The 19334-nt window shown below is 37.6% G+C and overlaps 1 protein-coding gene across 7 annotated transcripts; it reads left to right on the top strand.

Annotated features, from left to right (window-relative positions):
• The first annotated feature begins 7789 nt into the window (after positions 1-7789).
• Positions 7790-10172, top strand: LOC147846497 (uncharacterized). Of its 7 annotated transcripts, XM_087241572.1 has the most exons (5): positions 7790-7973; positions 8131-8198; positions 8330-8562; positions 8622-8818; positions 8921-10172. In XM_087241572.1, the coding sequence occupies exons 3-5, from the start codon at positions 8506-8508 to the stop codon at positions 9006-9008; spliced, it is 342 nt and encodes a 113-aa protein (XP_087097698.1). In that variant the 5' UTR covers positions 7790-7973; positions 8131-8198; positions 8330-8505; the 3' UTR covers positions 9009-10172. The 7 variants fall into 7 exon arrangements, with proteins under 7 accessions (XP_087097698.1, XP_087097697.1, XP_087097696.1 ...); XM_087241571.1 differs by having other exon boundaries at positions 8622-10172; XM_087241570.1 differs by having other exon boundaries at positions 8131-8562.
• The last annotated feature ends 9162 nt before the right edge of the window (positions 10173-19334 follow it).

The raw sequence follows: 19334 nt of genomic DNA, 5'->3' as shown, positions 1-19334 counted from the left end.
AATGAAATACTTTTTATTTACTGTATTTATCATCTTTCTGGTAGAATGTCCCTATTATTTGTTGGGACAACTTAAATGTAGGCCTGCCTATATATATATATATATATATATATATATATATATATATATATATATATATATATATATATATATATATATATATATATATATATATAGTTTAAATGATAATATATATACTAATAATGATAATAAATATTTTAAGAAGAGTTTTTTTATACTTTTAACAAATGTATATTTTTTATGTTTTGGAAATATTTTATCAAATGCATTATAACTGCTAAAAACTGCTAAAAACTATGCAATGTTTTAAAGTTAGTGTTTCTCTTTTCTTTCATTCTTTTTGCAAATGAGTAGGCCTAAAGGTCTGTATATGCGTGCATGTTTTGACTGACCTTTAGATGTTTAGTTTTCCTCAAAACAGTAATTACCCTGTCTGAACCTGTGGACACACACATATACACACACTATCTGATGTTGACAAAATGCTCTTCTTTCCTAGGTAATTCCCAATGTCCAGATTTTCTCATTATACACCTTCACAAAGTAATGAACTGTGTTGTGGCTGAAATGTTCTTGGAATAACAGATTGATTAAAATAAGCCTGATTACATACATTAAAACAAATTAGACAAACAAATCAGCACGAACATATATTTAAGCCAATAATTATTATGCTTTTGAATAAAACAGGTATATCGATCTCAGCTAGTGTGTCTGAGCAGAGTGCCAGTGAGGAGATATTGACATGAGGGCTGAAAACATCCCCAGTGTTTGTTGAACCTTCAAATTTGTGTTCAATCTATAAAGCCCAAGACACTGAATTTACTTTATAGGGTTGCCAACATTTGCATTAGCAACATTTCTTGAAAGCAGCTAAAAGCATGAACATTTATATTTCATAACAGCATCTTAGTTCTCCCACAGCTTTTAACATCTTCTATTTTGTGCATCAGTGTTTCATGTAATTAGAGAGCTCTTTCAGATGCATCAATCAAAAAAAAAACCAAAAAAACAAAACAAAAGATCAATCAGTCCAATTGATTTCTCACAAGAACACATCAAGGCCAATCAATAGTCCTTCATATAGATCAAGGCTGATGCTCAACATTTGCTGAAATGCAAATTGCACTTTTTACATTTCCATAATACTTGTTACCCAATGATACTGAAATGTATTGATCCTAAATTATTAGTTTTTTTACGATTGACTTTTTGAAAGTAAGGCTCATTTTGTCAAAACACTACACACAATTTACACATCCACACACACACATACAGCAGAACACATCAGAACTTTTGCAAAATGAAACACTTATTCAAAACTCTACAACAATATAACAAAACACAATTTTGACACACGCTTCATTTGAGATATATCTGTTCGCTTCATTTACACACTGCTGATCTCAATCTTAAACACTCTCATTTCTAATTGACTAATACTGATAATCAGGGTTTGAGAGGTATTGCTATAAAGTACATGAACATACTGTATTCACCAAACAGTGAAAGACTGATAAAGTTAAATATTGCCCTATCCTAACAAATCATACAACAAATGTAAAGCGCATTTATTCAGTTTTCTGCTGATGTATACATTTCAATATATATATATATATATATATATATATATATATATATATATATATATATATATATATATATATATATATATATAAAATCCCATCCCCTGTCTTCTATTTATCCATCTTCCTCCCTTTTGCGCTTCCTCTTCCATACTGCGACATTGGCTTCTATATTTATTAAAGATAAATTTTTATTGTAAAACATATTTATTAAAGACTACTATTTATAGCTATACTATTGTAAACATATATACTGAAGACTAATACTTTATAGCTATTGCTTTTTTATTGTGGTTACAGCTGATTGGTGTGTCCACAGTTTTGCACCAGTGTGTGCACACCTGATGGCTGTGTTGGTTCATGTGTGTGTTTTTTCCTTGGAAATTGCAAGGAAATTCCTTCATGAAAAATATCTGTGTCAAAAACATCCAAGTGTGTTTAGTGATCTGCAAATCAATGTGTGTAATGTTTTGCAAAACGTGTAAAGCTGACTATGTGCTTAAAGTTGTGCAGAGCCTTGTGTTTTGCTCATTGAGTGTAAGGTTTTGCTAATTGTGAGAAAAGTTTCATTTCAGTGTTTAAGCAATCATAAAAACGGTAATACAAATTTTCCAAATGTACCGATTCCTAAATGAGGAACAAAATATATGTATTGTCTATTTAAACGAGTGCGATAGGCTGGCTGGCTGAATAGATGGATGGATGAACGGATAGATGGATGAATGGATGGATAAAATGAAGGATGGACCGATGGATGGAAAAATGGATGGATGGATGGATAGAACAATGAATGGATGGATGAATGATAAATAGAACAATGGATGGATAGAACGATGGATGATAGAACAATGAATGGAAGGATGATAGATAGAACAATGGATAGATGGATAGAATGCTGGATGGATGGATGAATAGAATGATGGATGGATGGATGGATGGATGGATGGATGGATGGATGGATGGATGGATGGATGGATGGATGGATGGACTAATAGACAGAATGATGGATGGATGGATGGATGGATGGATGGATGGATGGATGAACTAATAGACAGAATGATGGATGGATGGATGGATGGATGGATGGATGGATAAATGGATGGATGGATGGATGGATGGATGGATGGATGGATGGACTAATAGACAAAATGATGGATGGATGGATGGATGGATGGATGGATGAACTAATAGACAGAATGATGGATGGATGGATGGATGGATGGATGGATGGATGGAAGAAACAACAGAACACTAGAGGGATGGATGGATAGATGGATGGAACAATGGATGGATGGATGGACCGATGGATGGAACAATGGATGGATGGATGGATGGATGGATGGATGGATGGATGGATAGAACAATGAATGGACGGATGAATGATAAATAGAACAATGGACGGATGGATAGAACGATGGATGATAGATAGAACAATGAATGGAAGGATGATAGATAGAACAATGGATGGATGGATGGATAGAATGATGGATGGATAAATAGAATGATGGATGGATGGATGGATGGATGAACTAATAGACAGAATGATGGATGGATGAATGGATGGAACAATGGATGGATTGATGGATGGATGGATGGATGGATGGAACAACAGAACACTAGACGGATGGATGTATAGATGGATGGATGGAAAAATGGATGGATAGAACAATGGATGTATGTATGTATGTATGGATGGATGGATAGAACGATGGATGATAGATGGAACAATAAATGGAAGGATGATATATAGAACAATGGATGGATGGATAGAATGATGGATGATAGATAGAACATTGGATGGAAGAATGATAGATAGAACAATAGATGGATGGATTGAATGATGGATGGATGGATGGATGAACAGAATGATGGATGGATGGATGAACTAATAGACAGATAAAATGATAGAATGATGGATGGAAGGATGGATAGTACCTTCTTCAATATAGTGCTGTACTGCAGTCAATCACTCTTAATGGTAAGAGTTACTAATAAAGAGAAATGTTTATTGCTGTAATTAAGCAGACACATTCACAGATTCGTATTCCACGCCATTTAACAGGCTTTAGAAAGGCAGCGAGAGATGGAGAGAGGGCTATTGTGGAGACATAAATGCGTCTGCCTGAATATGCTGCCTAATTATGTCCTTTGAGACCAGGACAAGAGGAGAGAAAGAAGCAGGAGAAAGCAGGATGAGGAAGAGGGAGAGAATAGAGGGGGAGGAGAGAGAGAGAGAGCCTCCAGGAGTCTCAGACAGAGACAGAGGTCTTAAGCCACAGATGAATGGAGGAAGACAAACTAAACAGACATGAGTATGATGGAGAGGGGGAGTTGGGGGAGGGCCGGAGAGACTGACAGAATAAGAAAAGCCGTTGAGAGGAAGGAAAGAACACTAGAAAGACAATGGAAACACAAGAGCAATACTTTTAGTCAGCCTTTCTATTATGAAGTGGAGGACTGCATGTGTACAAGAGACTTAAGACAAAGACTTGCACACACAATGCCATTCAGAGATTAACCGGGAGGGCAACATTTATTTATTTTTTAGGTTTATTCATTAAGCATTGGCTTTTAAACTTTGCATATCTGAAGCACAATTATATATACATGAAGCCAAAATTATTAGGCCTGATTTTTTGTCTTTTTTCAAATATTATATGTGCCAAGAAATTAGAATATGGAGGGAAAGTCCGTTTATTTCAGTAATTACTTTCAAAAAGTGAAACGTGTGTTATATTAGTTCACGACACACAAAGTAAAATATTTCATAGATTAAAGATAAAGAATACTCAAATCCAGTATTTCACAAAATTAGAATATCATGACAAACATTGTAGGCCCCAGTGTCTCAATCTAGTCTGCTAAAAACCACAAAGCCTTGAGATGGTTTCAGTCTGGCTTAGCAGGCTTCAGAATTATGGTGAAGAATGCTGACTTGACTGTTGTGCAGAAGACCATCGCTAAAAACCCTCCATAAGGAGGAAGAGTCTTAAAAGCCAATTGCAAAATAAGCTGGATGCTCTCAGAGTGCAGTATCTAAGCATATTAATAGCGTGTTAAGAGGAAGGGGAAACTGTGGTTGGAAAAGGTTTCCCCTTCCTTAACACCTCAACTGAATCAAAGGCTGATCACCTTCATGCCACACCGCTTTGGAGCTGTACTAATTAGTGTAAAGTACTATGGACATAATACAATACATCAAACCCATTTCAGAATGCCCTTTTTTTGGTCACACGAAGGCTCAATCCCAAATCTACCACTTAGCATTTCCCCTTACCAATTCATGTCCCAATTCTCTTTAGATTGAAAGTGTATGGCTAAGGGGAAGGGGTAGATTGCCCTTTTGAACAGAGATTTTTCAGGATCACGAAACCAAGGGTTAAGGAAATTTCCCAAAATACACCAGCCACAATGGCAGGATAGCTGCAGTTAGAAGTAAGGAGATTAGTATTTTTTAGTTCATTATTATCATTCATTATTATGAATTTTTACAACAAACAAGGACAAATTTTTATACATTCATAACCACGTTCATGATTACCGTCATGCTTTAAAAAAAAAACGCTAAAATAAAAACCGCTAAACTTCGCAATCTATAATGCATAATCATAACTCCTGTAAAGCAGTCCCTCAATATTCTGACACTCGATGACACTGGAATACCCTGTCAGAAAAGTCTAGTGGCTGGGATTGGACTTTTTACAGTGTCTGCTACAATGTTAGGGTGCTTTCACACCTGTGAATCGATTCAGTTGTTCCGAAACAGAGATTACAGATGTTACATTGTTGCTCTTTGCTCTTGGAGCGGTTCGCTTTCACACTGCAAAGTTTCTAATCGGACTAACAGAGCTAAAACAAGTCCCGTGTGGGTTAACTCTCCTCACATTGGTCAGAGTGTCAGGGTTTATTTGCAGCGTCCCGCTCGGCTGTCAGGAGAGGTGGTGGTTTGGTGGTGATTGACAAGGTGCGCGCGCACTCGACGTGTCTGAGGAGAGATGCGGTGGGGAGGGGTAAGAAGGGTGCATGACAATGCCTATTTGAGGACCGGGAGGGAGACGCAAGATTACCGGGAGATCATCACTCGTTTGTGGGCATCCGGAGACTTGCAAAACTTCCCGCCCTACTCATAATTCTCTCTTCATATAGCCGTATGCCTATTACATATCTAGAAAACACTGTGATATAACCGCGCTCGGATCAGTTCGCTTTCTCATTGCAATCGAACCGCTCCAGGGTTCGTTTCAATCGAGCCGAGACCACCTCACTCAGGCGGTCTCGGAGCGATTACTCTGGCGCGGAACAGAGCGCGATTGCCCTGTTCACATATGCCAAACGAACCGCGCTAACTGAGCAAACGAGACAGCTTGCAAAACAAAAGTGTAGGTGTGAAAGCACCCTTAGTGTTGTTTTTTATGTGTTTACATAGATGAATATGGCCACTGTGTAAATGCACAGTACAGTTACAATCTTATTGCCACATTAGATCGTTATGATAACATAATATATGCCTTCGGTGATTTCCTGTATAAATACCAAGACATAACGCAACTGGAATAACTGCAGCAGTCACGATCGTCTGATCTCATATGAGGTAAGAGATCACGATGACATGTGATGATGTGTGCAGGTGCTGTAGTGCTGTCCCATTTCTTAGAGGTAAATTTTAAAGCCCTTCCCCTTCACACTTGGTTTTAAGGGCTAAAGGGAAGGGTCAGGGGTACAAAAATAGAATTGGGCCGAAATAGTCTAATTTCAACCCAGGCTCATTCTAAAAACGTAGTCCAGCCGACATTTCTGGAGACCGCGAAATACGTCCCGGGAGGTACGTATGGCTGTATTTTTTTTTTTTAAGCGAACGCTACGGGGCGGTGTGACGCCGTTCCCTTTCGCGCTTGTCGGCTGACCGCTTACCTCTATGTGGAGGGCTTTCCCGCTGCAGTCAGTTTGTCCCGACAGCTCATTGTGTGCGTCGGCGGACTTCAGATGCAGAGAGGAGGAGTTGACAAAAGGCGTCCGGGTTCAAGTCTGGGGAAGAGTGGTTCCAGAAAACAGAATCCAGCGAACGAGTTCATAATGGTGAGAACGCGGTGAAATCCAAAAAACAGACGATGGTTTTTCTTTTTCTAGACGGCTTTTCTAAATTGTTGCTGGGGTTTAGGGAAGTGAGCGGGCGGGCGGGTCAATCGGTAAAACTGGTTGGGTTCAGGGAAGGAGGAGGGTGGGTCAGCCGATTGGCCGGTCGCGCAGTCAATCATTTGGTCAGTCAGATAGCGGCCTCTGGTGGGTTGACACGAGAACAGCGCGAGCGCGGGCACAAGCAGCACTCGCAAGAGACGTTCGAGATACGAAAAAGCGCGCACAGCGGCCTTTCGTGAATTCGCGAAAACTAAAAATGCACAAATACGTACCTCCCGGGATGCATTTCGCAGTCTCCAGAAACGTCCGCTGGACTACGTTTTCAGAATGAGCCTGGGTTGTCTAATTTTGTGAAATACTGGATTTTTTTTTTTCATTTTTAATTCATAATCATTTAAATTGAATCAAATGAAGGTTTGAAATATTTTACTGTGTGTTGTGAACTAATATAACACACAAGTTTCACTTTTTGAAACAAATTATTGAAATACATGCAGTTTTCTTGATATTCAAATTTAATTGGGCACATACCAGTAGGCTATATATCAAAAGTGCTCATTTTCATTATTCTGCTGATGAGTCATACACAGCTGCATCTACACTCGATCTGGCCTTTTCTCAATTACAGATCGCTTTAAACTAGTTTTAAATGCCAATAAAACAAAACTTATATTATTTTCAAATTCAAAACAAACTACATTTTATTTGTCCTGGTACAAATATCTTGGAATTTTAATTGACGATACATTCTCTTTTAGTTCTCACATTCAGCAATTGAAGAAAAAATTAAAAGGGATTTTAGGCTTCTATTTCAGAATTAAGAACTGCCTTTCTTTTGATGCTAAAAAGAAGCTGGTTGATGCAACATTTATATTTGATATTGGACTATGGTGATGGTATCTATATGCATGCTTCGTCTTAGAGTCAGCATGCATTGGATATTGTTTACCATCGTGCACTAATATTTATAACTATAAATCCCTTACTCATCTGATTGGTTGTGTGTGAATCTGATTGGTTGGGAGTGACGGCGCGCATGCTCGAGTGACGTCACTGGCGTCACTGTCTCCGTTCGGTCACACACTGTGTGCTTGAAGTTTGGACTTGCTATTTACTCGCAATTTAAATCTTAATCATTAAATTCTTCCTCATTCGCTAAGTATTTGTCTCTCCTACTTAGGGTGACCAAACCCTTAATACATTTATACAAACAAAGCTGCTTTAAAAACGGTCTGTCCCTCGAGCATCCGCCTGTTGTTTGTAGCTTTAGCCTGCTAGCGCCGCTGGTCAGCTAAAGCTACCGACCTCTTTAACCATACACTTTTGACTTACTGGCTTTGCTCTTTACCCCGTAAAATGTCGCTTCCGTCTCTGTCCTTGTGTGCAGGAGAAGCATCGATGGAGGCGTTGGAGCTGGAGCTGGAAGAAGTGGAGTCCCAGATCCGCGCGCTGGTGGTAAGACGGTCGCGGCTACGGGAACGGCTTCTAGCCGTACCTAATGCTAAGGCCGTCTCATCACCTAAGGTACGTGGAAATTACAACCACATCATCCCCTCTACCTCAACCCCGCGTCCTTCTCTGTCCAGGCCCAGCGCACCCGGGGCGCGGCTCAGCCAGGCGTCGTTCACGCCGACACCCGGCTACCACGGCGCCTGGGTGCAGCCGCGCAAGGTGCTTCCCAGATCCCGGGGCAGAACGTCTCCGCCTGTGTTCGAGATCTCCACGGAGAACCGCTTCTCCCCTCTCCGCGAGTCGGGTCCCGATGTGGCCATCATCGGTGACTCGATCGTTCGTCACGTCCGTGCCGCCTCCTCAAAAGGTAATAAAGTACGTACTTTCTGCTTTCCTGGTGCCCGTGTGAAAAATATTTCTACACAGATTCCAACCATCCTGGGCGCTGCCGAGAGCCCTGGTGCCGTTGTCCTCCACGTGGGGACAAACGACACCGGGCTCCGGCAGTCGGAGATCCTGAAGAAGGACTTCAGGAGCCTGATCGAGACGGTTCGACGCACCTCGCCCGCCACGCAGATCATCGTTTCTGGGCCGCTTCCTACCTACCGCCGAGGAAATGAAAGGTTCAGTAGACTTTTAGCTTTGAATGAATGGCTAATAACATGGTGTAAAGAACAGAAATTGCTCTTTGCTAATAACTGGAATCTTTTCTGGGAGCGTCCTAGGCTCTTCCGTCCTGACGGCCTGCACCCCAGTCGAGCCGGAGCTGAACTCCTGTCGGACAACATCTCCAGACTACTTCGCACCATCTGACTAGCAGGTAAAAATTCACAAAATTCACACTATAGCCACCTAGACTCTTGTTCACCCCACTTAAACATCAGTAACGCATATCTGGCGAATCCTATAGAGACTGTGTCTGTTCCTCGTATTATTAGATTAAGAAATAAACGTACTGTGTGCTCCAGGAAAAATCTAGTAAGAATCAAACCAGAAAAACCAGTAGAAAGTGAAAATACAAATTTCGTAAAACTTGGTCTCCTAAACATCAGGTCACTTGCACCTAAAGCACTTATCATTAATGAAATAATAACAGAAAACAATCTTAATGCACTCTGTCTCACTGAAACCTGGCTGAAACAAAATGACTATATTAGCTTAAATGAAGCAACTCCTCCAGGATTCTTATATAAACATGAGGCTCGTCAAACTGGTCGTGGTGGTGGAGTTGCATCAATCTTTAGTGATTTCCTTAATATTAAACAGAGAAACGGACTTATGTTTAGCTCCTTTGAAGTATTATCGCTTAATGTTCAGCTTCCAGATACTATACAAAAACCTATGTTATCTCTCGCTTTAATCACCATATATAGACCCCCAGGACCCTATGTCAAATTTCTAAAAGAATTTTCTGATTTTATTTCTGACTTACTAGTCAAAACTGATAAAATGCTAATTGTAGGTGACTTTAACATCCACATAGATGACGCTAATGATACATTAGGGCTCGCGTTTATGGATTTAATACACTCACTTGGGATAAAGCAAAACGTTGTGGGTCCAACCCATCGCTTAAAGCATACATTAGATCTAATTCTGTCTTATGGAATCGAGGTTATTGACGTAGACATTATACCACAAAGTGATGATATTACAGATCACTACCTCTTACTATATAAGCTATGTTTACCTGAAATCAGCAAACCCGCTCCAATACTCCGCCCTAGTAGAACTATTGTTCCGTCAACTAAAGATGAATTTATAAATAACTTACCTGATCTCTCTCTATTTCGTAATGCACCCGCAAACTCAAATGATCTTGATGTAGTAACCAGCAGTATGGATGCCATCTTTACTAGCACACTAAATACTGTGGCACCCATAAAATTAAAAAAGGCTAGAGAGATTAAAACTATACCATGGTATAATAGTCATACTCGTGCGCTCAAAACAGCAACCCGCGCCCTGGAACGTAAATGGAAAAAAACAAATTTAGAGGTCTTTAGAATTGCGTACAAAGACAGTATGTCCAGCTATAGGAGGGCTCTAAAATCTGCCAGGACCGAGCACCTGCGCAAACTGATAGAAAATAATCATAACAATCCTAGATTTTTATTTAACACCATCTCTAAATTAGCAAATAATCGGTCATCCTTGGAACAAACTACTCCACCGCAAATTAGTAGTGATGACTTCATGAATTTTTTCAGTAATAAAATAGAAGGCTTTAGACAGAAAATAGGAGATGCCAAACTTTCTGCACCGGCTTATACTCCAAATCCTGTAAATATTTCATTAAATCATAATAATAACCTACACTGCTTCAAAATCATAGAACATGAAGAGTTAGTGAAAATTATAAATAGCTCTAAACCAGCTACGTGTATGCTGGACTCAATTCCAACAAAATTACTGAAAGAGCTGCTACCTGCTATAGGAGAACCTCTTCTTAACATTATCAACTCTTCTTTATCTATAGGCCATGTTCCAAACTCTTACAAGCTAGCTGTTATTAAGCCTATTATTAAGAAACCACAACTAGACACCAACAACTTAGCTAACTATAGGCCTATTTCAAATCTTCCATTTATGTCTAAAATACTAGAAAAAGTTGTTTCAACTCAATTATGCTCTTTTCTGCAGACGAACAATATTTTTGAAGTGTTTCAGTCAGGTTTCAGGGCTCACCACAGTACAGAAACCGCCTTAGTGAAAATAACCAACGATTTACTCTTAGCTGCTGACCGAGGGTGCGTCTCGCTATTAGTTTTACTCGATCTTAGTGCGGCATTTGATACCATTGACCACAATATCCTCATAAATCGCTTAAAGTCTACAGGTGTCCAGGGACAGGCTCTACAATGGTTTAAGTCATACTTAACTGACCGCTACCAGTTTGTAAATCTTAATGGACAGCCTTCACAAATCTGCCCAGTAAAGTATGGGGTGCCTCAAGGATCAGTTTTAGGCCCTTTACTGTTTACAATTTACATGCTACCTATGGGAGACATTATTAGAAGACATGGGATCAGCTTTCACTGCTATGCAGATGATACTCAATTATATATTTCCACTAAACCTGACGAGACGTCTGAACTTTCTAAACTAACTGAGTGTATCAAAGACATCAAAGACTGGATGACCAACAATTTTCTTCTCTTAAACTCAGACAAAACAGAATTATTACTTATTGGGCCTAAATCTTGCACACAGCAGATCTCGCAACTCAATTTACAATTAGAGGGATACAAAGTTAGCTTTAGCTCTACTATAAAAGATCTGGGTGTCATATTAGACAGCAATCTAACTTTTAAAAACCATATATCCCATGTCACAAAAACTGCCTTCTTTCATCTGAGAAATATCGCTAAATTACGAAATATGCTATCCATCTCAGATGCAGAAAAGCTAGTCCATGCTTTTATGACTTCGAGACTGGATTACTGTAATGCTCTATTTGCTGGCTGCCCAGCATCCTCTATTAACAAACTTCAATTAGTGCAAAATGCAGCAGCCAGAGTTCTGACCAGGTCTAGAAAATATGATCATATAACCCCAATTTTATCCTCCTTACACTGGCTGCCTGTTAAATTTCGTATTGAATTTAAAATATTACTTCTCACCTATAAAGCTCTAAATAATCTAGCTCCTGTTTATCTAACCAACCTTCTGTCTCGCTACGAACCAACTCGCTCCTTAAGATCTCAAAATTCAGGGCTTCTGGTAGTACCTAGAATAGCAAAATCAAGTAAAGGAGGTCGAGCCTTCTCTTTCATGGCTCCTACACTCTGGAATAGCCTTCCTGGTAATGTCCGAGGCTCAGACACACTCTCCCAGTTCAAAACTAGATTAAAGACCTATCTGTTTAGTAAAGCATACACTCAGTGCATCACCTAGCAGGTTCCACACTGGCTTCTACATTTTGCTTATATACACTATGAACAGCAGCTACGCTAATTATTCTCTTTATTCTCTATTTTCACCTGGGGATACTCATCCCGAGGTCCTCAGATTAGGCGGAGTCACTGATTGGATCCAAGACCAGCGACGTGATGATCCCAAGGATTCCATATCCGGGACCAGGCCATATCCTGAGCTGCTGCTGCGCTGATGGTCGTGGGGAGTGGAGAACATGTGTCTGATTCCAGCGACGCTCCAGGGACAGACGAGTCTTCATTGAGGCCATCTTCCAGCATAAACCACGGCGAATGAAGTTCTGCACAAGACTTTTGGCCAGCGGAGAAATTAAAATGGTCGTGCCCAACTGAGTCTGGTTCTCTCAAGGTTTTTTTTCTTCACTCCCATCAGGTGAAGTTTTTTTTTCCCTCCCCGCTGTCGCCACTGCCTCGCATGGTTCAGGATTGGTAGAGCTACGCATCGTTGAATTTGCTCTTCAGTGTTTGAACTCTCAGTAATGATTAAATCACACTGAACTGAGCTAAACTGAACTGAACTGAACTTAAACACTAAAACCTGAACCACACTGTTCCAATTACTATGACCATTTATGTGAAGCTGCTTTGACACAATCTACATTGTAAAAGCGCTATACAAATAAAGCTGAATTGAATTGAATTGAATTGATTGTGTGTTGTATACTAGGGTAGGTTGGTCTGCTTTGTCCATTTGTTGGCTCAAGCATTGGCATATCTTTGTTTACAAATCAATACTGGGTTTACTCCCTTCATATCTCCAGAATTACATTTGTTAAAAAAGTCCTTAGCTATGGCCTTCGATGTGAACTGTCCCTTTATAATTTTTTATAAACTGTCCCTATGTATTTTTGCTGGTTGTTCAGAATACTTATTTAAAATGAGCAGAATCAACACAATTTTTAAGGACAACCTAATTGTTTCATGTTCAATACACTTAAATTTGCTAAAGTTAACTTAATCGATTGATTTGTGTTGGGACAAGAAGGAATTGTCGAGCATTTCTGTACAGTAAGTAATCTACACTGTAAAAACTGCTGGATTCCACACAATCGATTTGTTTTGGGACAACATGAAGAAATTAAATTAACTTAGTAGCTTTTACAAATTTTTTACAAATTTGGTTGTTTTTTTCTCATTTTAAATTAGTTTGAACAAACAGCAGACATAATTTCTTTTGAGGTTAGGTGAACTCTCTTTGCTTTTAGAATGGAGATATCAGTGAACTGCATTTTCATGAACATGCACATGTGTATGTCCCAGACTGTTCGGTGCCGTCTGGGTTTGCTTGCTTCAGTGGTGAGGAATCTGGTGAATGTATTTGAGAAAGGTGGAAGAAAGTGTAGAAGACTCTGACAGGAGCAAATATAACAGCAGATGACTGCTGCTCAATGTAGAGGTCAGCCAAAGTCTGTGTATGTGTGAAATCTACGGCCGTTTTGTGACCTAAAATAGATGTGTAGTGTGGGTGTTGTTTTGCCATTTCCCAAATGTTTCTGGGATCGATTTTGAGGATGTCGTTTTGATATTTTGTATAACACAGTATTAAACTGTAATATGAGCTGGAGCTGTAATCGAGCCAGACAGATTTCAATTCGAGCCTGTCGAGTACATTTTGATTGGCATCTTTTAAAAGCCTGAACTTGTTTAAGCCAGACATTATTCAAATGTGCACATGAATTGAATTTGAATTGAATTGAATTTTATTTGACAGATTTTAGACAAACTGTACAAAAAGTATTCCATACACTTTGTTAAAAAAAACTGTCGAGGATAAAAACACAATAAAGCCCTGGGCTTATTTCCATTGTGGTCCTCTGTTAAATAAAAACAATGTATGGCTTCAAAATACTAATGAAGAATAAAACAAACAGTCGCCACAGCGGTACGAACAGCCAACCTATCCAGCACAATGTCCCTCCAGCCGCCAACCTATTCACACTCAAGTAACATAATTTAAAAGATCCTCATCCACCATGCAAAACTAATTATCCTCATCAAACAACCATCTTTTAATAGCCTTTTTGAACAACCTTAAATCTTTTATTTCCTTGATTGCTTTTGGTAGTTTGTTCCACATGATTGCACTTGTATATAAAAACATATTTTTCCCCACTAAACTTCTAAATTTAAATAAACAAATATTAAAATCCCAACTCCTAGTACTGTATGAATGCTGTTGCCTCACCATTTGAAAATAGTTCATCAAATAGCTAGGAACCACATTATTAAACATTTTACGTACCATTCCCAGTTTTAAAAAACACACTCTATTACTAACAGTTAACATACCTAATTTATTAAAAGACTCTTTGTGCAAATGTGCTCTAGGATGCATTTTTAAAATTATTCGTACTAATTTATTTTGTGCCTTTTGCAATTTCTCCTTCAAATTTTGTGAGCAGCTACTGTACCAAAATGACGTAGCATAATCAAAATGGGGTTGAATTAAAGCTCCTGCCAACAATTGTAAAGAATGAACATCCAAAAGATCAGATTGCCTTGCTAAAAACCTAATTTTTCCACATATCTTCGTAATAACTTTTTTTGCCATAGCATCTCCTGATAATTTATTATCTATTAAGCAACCCAAATAGTTTATCACATTTTTTGACTGAATTTTCCAATCATTAATCTTAACTACCAAATTATCATCTTTTTTTAATTTCACTCTTGAAGCAAATAAAATAGCCTCTGTTTTACCCATGTGTAAAGAAAGTTTGTTGTCTAAAAACCAGTTGTAAACACTTTTTAACTGTGAACTCATAATTTCTTCCAGGGCCCTTTTGTCATGATGAGATACTAAAATTGCGGCATCATCAGCATAAAGATAGAGCTCCTCTGAACACGCTATTTTTAAATCATTAATATATAAAAGAAAAAATAATGGACCTAAAATACTTCCTTGAGGTACTCCACAGTTGATTGATAAGGGAGCAGATAATATACCCTTTATATCGACTCTCTGATTTCTATCATGCAGATATGACTGAACCCACTTTAAAGACACTTTATCAAATCCAATTGCCTTTAATTTATATAGTAAAATTTGATGGTCCACAGTGTCAAAAGCCTTCTGAAGGTCCAGCAGCACCATTCCACAATAGTTGCCACCATCTACAGCTCTCCGTATTTTGTCTGTCATATGTAATATACATGTCTCGGTGGAATGTAATGCTCTAAAACCTGACTGTAACTCATACAAAATATGTTTTTTAGTAATATAGTTGACTATCTGTTCGTGTACAATTTTTTCCAGAATTTTAGACATAACCCCTAAGATTGATACAGGTCTATAGTTAATCATATCTAACGTACTTCCTTTTTTATATAATGGTATAACTCTAGCACTTTTAAAATCACATGGTATTTTCCCTTGTTTAATAGATAAATTTAAAATATGTGACACCAAGGGGGCAATCACTTTAACAGAGTCTTTAAAAAATCTAGCAGGAATATTATCAACTCCAGGAGCCTTATTTAATTTTAACTCACTAATAATTTTTAAAACTTCACTTTCTGTAACAGGTCTCAGACTAAAAGAATCCGGCAAAATGTCCTGTTGTCTATAAAAAGAAAACACTCTATCTTCATTGTAAATATCAGGTTGCCCTGGAAGCTGACCACATAATTTTTTTGCTAACAATATAAAATACTGATTAAAAGATTCGGCAATATCCTTCGGATGAACTATTAATTTGTCATGCACACTGCCCTTTCGCCTTTTTTAAAAGAACAAGTCATTTATATGTCTTTTAACATAATTTATTCATAACAAACGAAGCCTATGACCTTATTCTTCAATGCGAAAGTATACGCTCATTTTTGCCATTGTTTTTGAACTTCCAATTTAGTTGCCTATGGGAGAAATGACTAGAAATAATAAATGGCAGAAAACGGTGAAACTACTTGCTCTACAAACAAGTGTTTGCATGACTATACAGACCAAGTAGAATAATATAATGAGAAAATATCAGTTTGCAGCATCAAGCAGCAGAACGAGCCGTTTTTAACCTCTAAAAATGAATGGAAGTGAATGAGACCGGAAGTCTTAAGCCAAAGAGATTCAAATGGCTTTTATAGGCTACTTGGAAGTTGGAACAAAGAAATAAAATAAGTCCTCTGTAACATCGTATCATCTCAGCACTCTAAATAGGCCTAGGTACATACACTCGGTCTTTAAATTGTCCAACACACCAATAAATATAAGTCTTTCTTCACAAATTAAATTAAAATATATTCAAAATTAAGACGGGTATTTGGCAATAACGAAATTAAGATAAAGCCTCTGTGGGATTTGTTTTGCTACTTCTCTTTACAACCTGGCATCATTACGTCGATGGTGAAGCTGAATATTAAAAGAATAATGCCAACATTGGGCAACGCAGTGGCGCAGTAGGTAGTGCTGTTGCCTCACAGCTAGAAGGTTGCTGGTTTGAGCCTCGGCTTAGTTGGCGTTTCTGTGTGGAGTTTGCATGTTCTCCCTGTGTTCGCGTGGGTTTCCTCTGGGTGCTCTGGTTTCCCCCACAGTCCAAAGACATGCGGTACAGGTGAATTGGGTAAGCTGAATTGTAGTAGTGTATGTGTGTGAATGATTCCCAGTACTGGGTTGCAGCTGGAAGGGCATCCGCTGCATAAAACATATGCTGTATAAGTTGGCGGTTCATTCCGCTGAGGTGACCCCAGATTAATAAAGGGACCAAAGTGAAAAGAAGATGAACGAAGGTCTGTTTAATTTAATATTCTGTAAATGCAAGTTTAATGTCTCTACACTAGTTTGTATTTTCTGGATTGGCATACTTCATGCTTCTGTCTGTCACCCTAAAGTCTTAAATATAAAAGAATGATCATTTTTATCTGTGGTTCCTTGAATATTAAAACTTTAAACTCCACAAAATGTTCTTTATTGGGGGAAAAATCTATTAAAATTTCCGTTCTTCAGGAAACTCAGGATAATTCTCAGTGGCTTTGATGTAAAAACCCCATACTGAATCCTTTATGTTTGAAGGTGTAAGATGAATCGCTTTTGCTGTAGTATTCTTCATGTTATGCAAATGAACACACGTAAAGGCTCTCAAGCTTATCAAAGGCTATACGTTTACAAAGCAAATAGTTCCCACCCAGACTAACACATTCAGTGAGAGACAAAAAGTCAATGAGATTACAAACGACTTGCTCGACACATCAGATGAATGAATAAACTACTTCTTAAAGCTTCATTATAGATTTAAATATCATTAAGAATTAGAAACATGCAGGTTATTGCTTTTTTATCCTTTTGAATTGCTTCCTGTTCTCTCTCTCTCTCTCTCTCTGTAAGTCAGGTGGAAACTTGAGCTGATTTGTGTGTCTGATAAAATGGTCACATTGTGGAGGGAGAGCAAGAGAAAATGAATGCAGTGAAGTGAATTGGGGCCTGTGTGTATCCAGACTAAAGGTATTATCATTCTCTAAAAAAAAAAAAAAGAGAACGGAAAAAGGTTGGCCAGACTTGAGAGTATATCAGTGTTAATCTACAGGGCCAGCTATGCTACACTCTCAGAAATAAAGGTACGTGAGCTGTCACTGCGGTGGTACCTTTTTAAAAGGCACACATTTTTACTTAAAGGGTCCATATTGGTACATCAAAAGTGTATATTAGTACCTAAAAATTTAAAGAGGAACACTTTTGTACTTTTTAGGTACTAATACCTTGAGGTATTAATATGAACCTTTTATGTACAAATCTGTACCTTTCGAAAAGATACCACCACAGTGTTAGCGGCGTGCCTTTAATTCTGAGTGTACATACACTGTAAAAAATGATTAGTTTCTTAAAGCTAGTAAACCAATTGCCTTAAAAGCAACAAGCTGCCTTTACATAAATGATGTAAGTAAGCCCATTGTAACTTGGAACTGTTAAGCTGACATTTTTATAATTATGATTGAACTCACTTTTTTAAGTAATCCTTTTTACTCTGCCAGACTATTTTTAACACACTGTTTTTCAAATAATTACTATAATTGTCAAAATATTTCATATTTGGTGCTTTATTAAGCCTATAAAATCTCCTGTATTGAATTTAGAAGACACACTGGAGTCTGCAAGAGCGGATTTTATTTTAGTTAGTCATTTTGCAAGATACAGAAAAGTTGGGAAAAAAGCAAATATAATAAAGGTGCATTGGAAAAAGAGATTAGTTTACTTTTATTTAAATAAATGTGAGTACAGATTGCATAATTGTAAAAATTAAGTCAACTTAGTTTCAGTTTACAATGGATTTATTTACATTATAAAGTCAACTTGTTGCTTTTAAGGAAATTGGTTTACTTGCTTTAAGTAACTAATCACTTTTTACAGTGTAGATTTTCATACATAATCTATCTTTCTCTAAAATCACAAACTGTTAATTTTATTAATTAATACTCAAGTCCTCAACATTGTTGCCTACACTAAAAAAAGTTTTAAGTTTTAAGCTTTTTTATAGTGTAGATTAAAACTGGCTGTCTTCATCATTTAATATAACTTTCTTAATTATGCAATGAGGCATTTTAATTGAAAAGTTATTACACTCTCATTACTAAAGTCTAGGTCAAGTTGTCATGCATCTTATTTTTTTAGTATGATAATCTTTACAATTTAATCATTCTTGAACCGCGAGGATGGGCAGTTTTTATGATGCGTGCATTACAAATACAAAATAGTATTTTGTCATTTGTATTTGATAGAGTTTATGTAAGTGGCTGAATATTTTGTTTGAAAATATTTTAGTGTCTTGTGTTTTAGTTTTAAAATACTGAAAAATACTTAGCAAGAAGTATACAGTAGATGATGCCATCATAGAAAGCACCAATAAGAGGCCACATTTGTTCAGTTATTTGCCTGAGACAAGAACAAAATGGATTTATTTTAAGAGGGTGGTCAATGATTGAAGTATGGGTGAAAATTATGCTTAAAGAAAGTAAGAGACAAATGGTGAGGGTATATTTAGGAGCAAGTCAATAACCATTTAAAATACATGCAGTTACTGAGAAATGCTAAGACCTGAAAATATAGTGTACAATTCAGCATCTTTGCCTAAGAAATGAGATAAGATAGGATATTTTTGTAATTTTTAGATATCATATTTTCATGTTGTGGAATTTTCAGAAAAATTATATTTAGAGTTGAACTGCAAATTCTGTGAACAAAAGTAATTAAAATAAACTCTTGATATAAAACTGTCAC

Source organism: Danio rerio, chromosome 2, assembly GCF_052040795.2.
Source record: "Danio rerio strain M-AB ecotype USA chromosome 2, GRCz13ab, whole genome shotgun sequence".
NCBI lineage: Eukaryota > Metazoa > Chordata > Actinopteri > Cypriniformes > Danionidae > Danio > Danio rerio.
This window is presented reverse-complemented; position numbering and strand designations above follow the sequence as displayed.

Coding starts and splice junctions, on each gene's coding strand:
- LOC147846497 (XM_087241567.1), top strand. CDS start 8,142: ATGGAGGCGTTGGAGCTGGAGCTGGAAGAAGTGGAGTCCCAGATCCGC.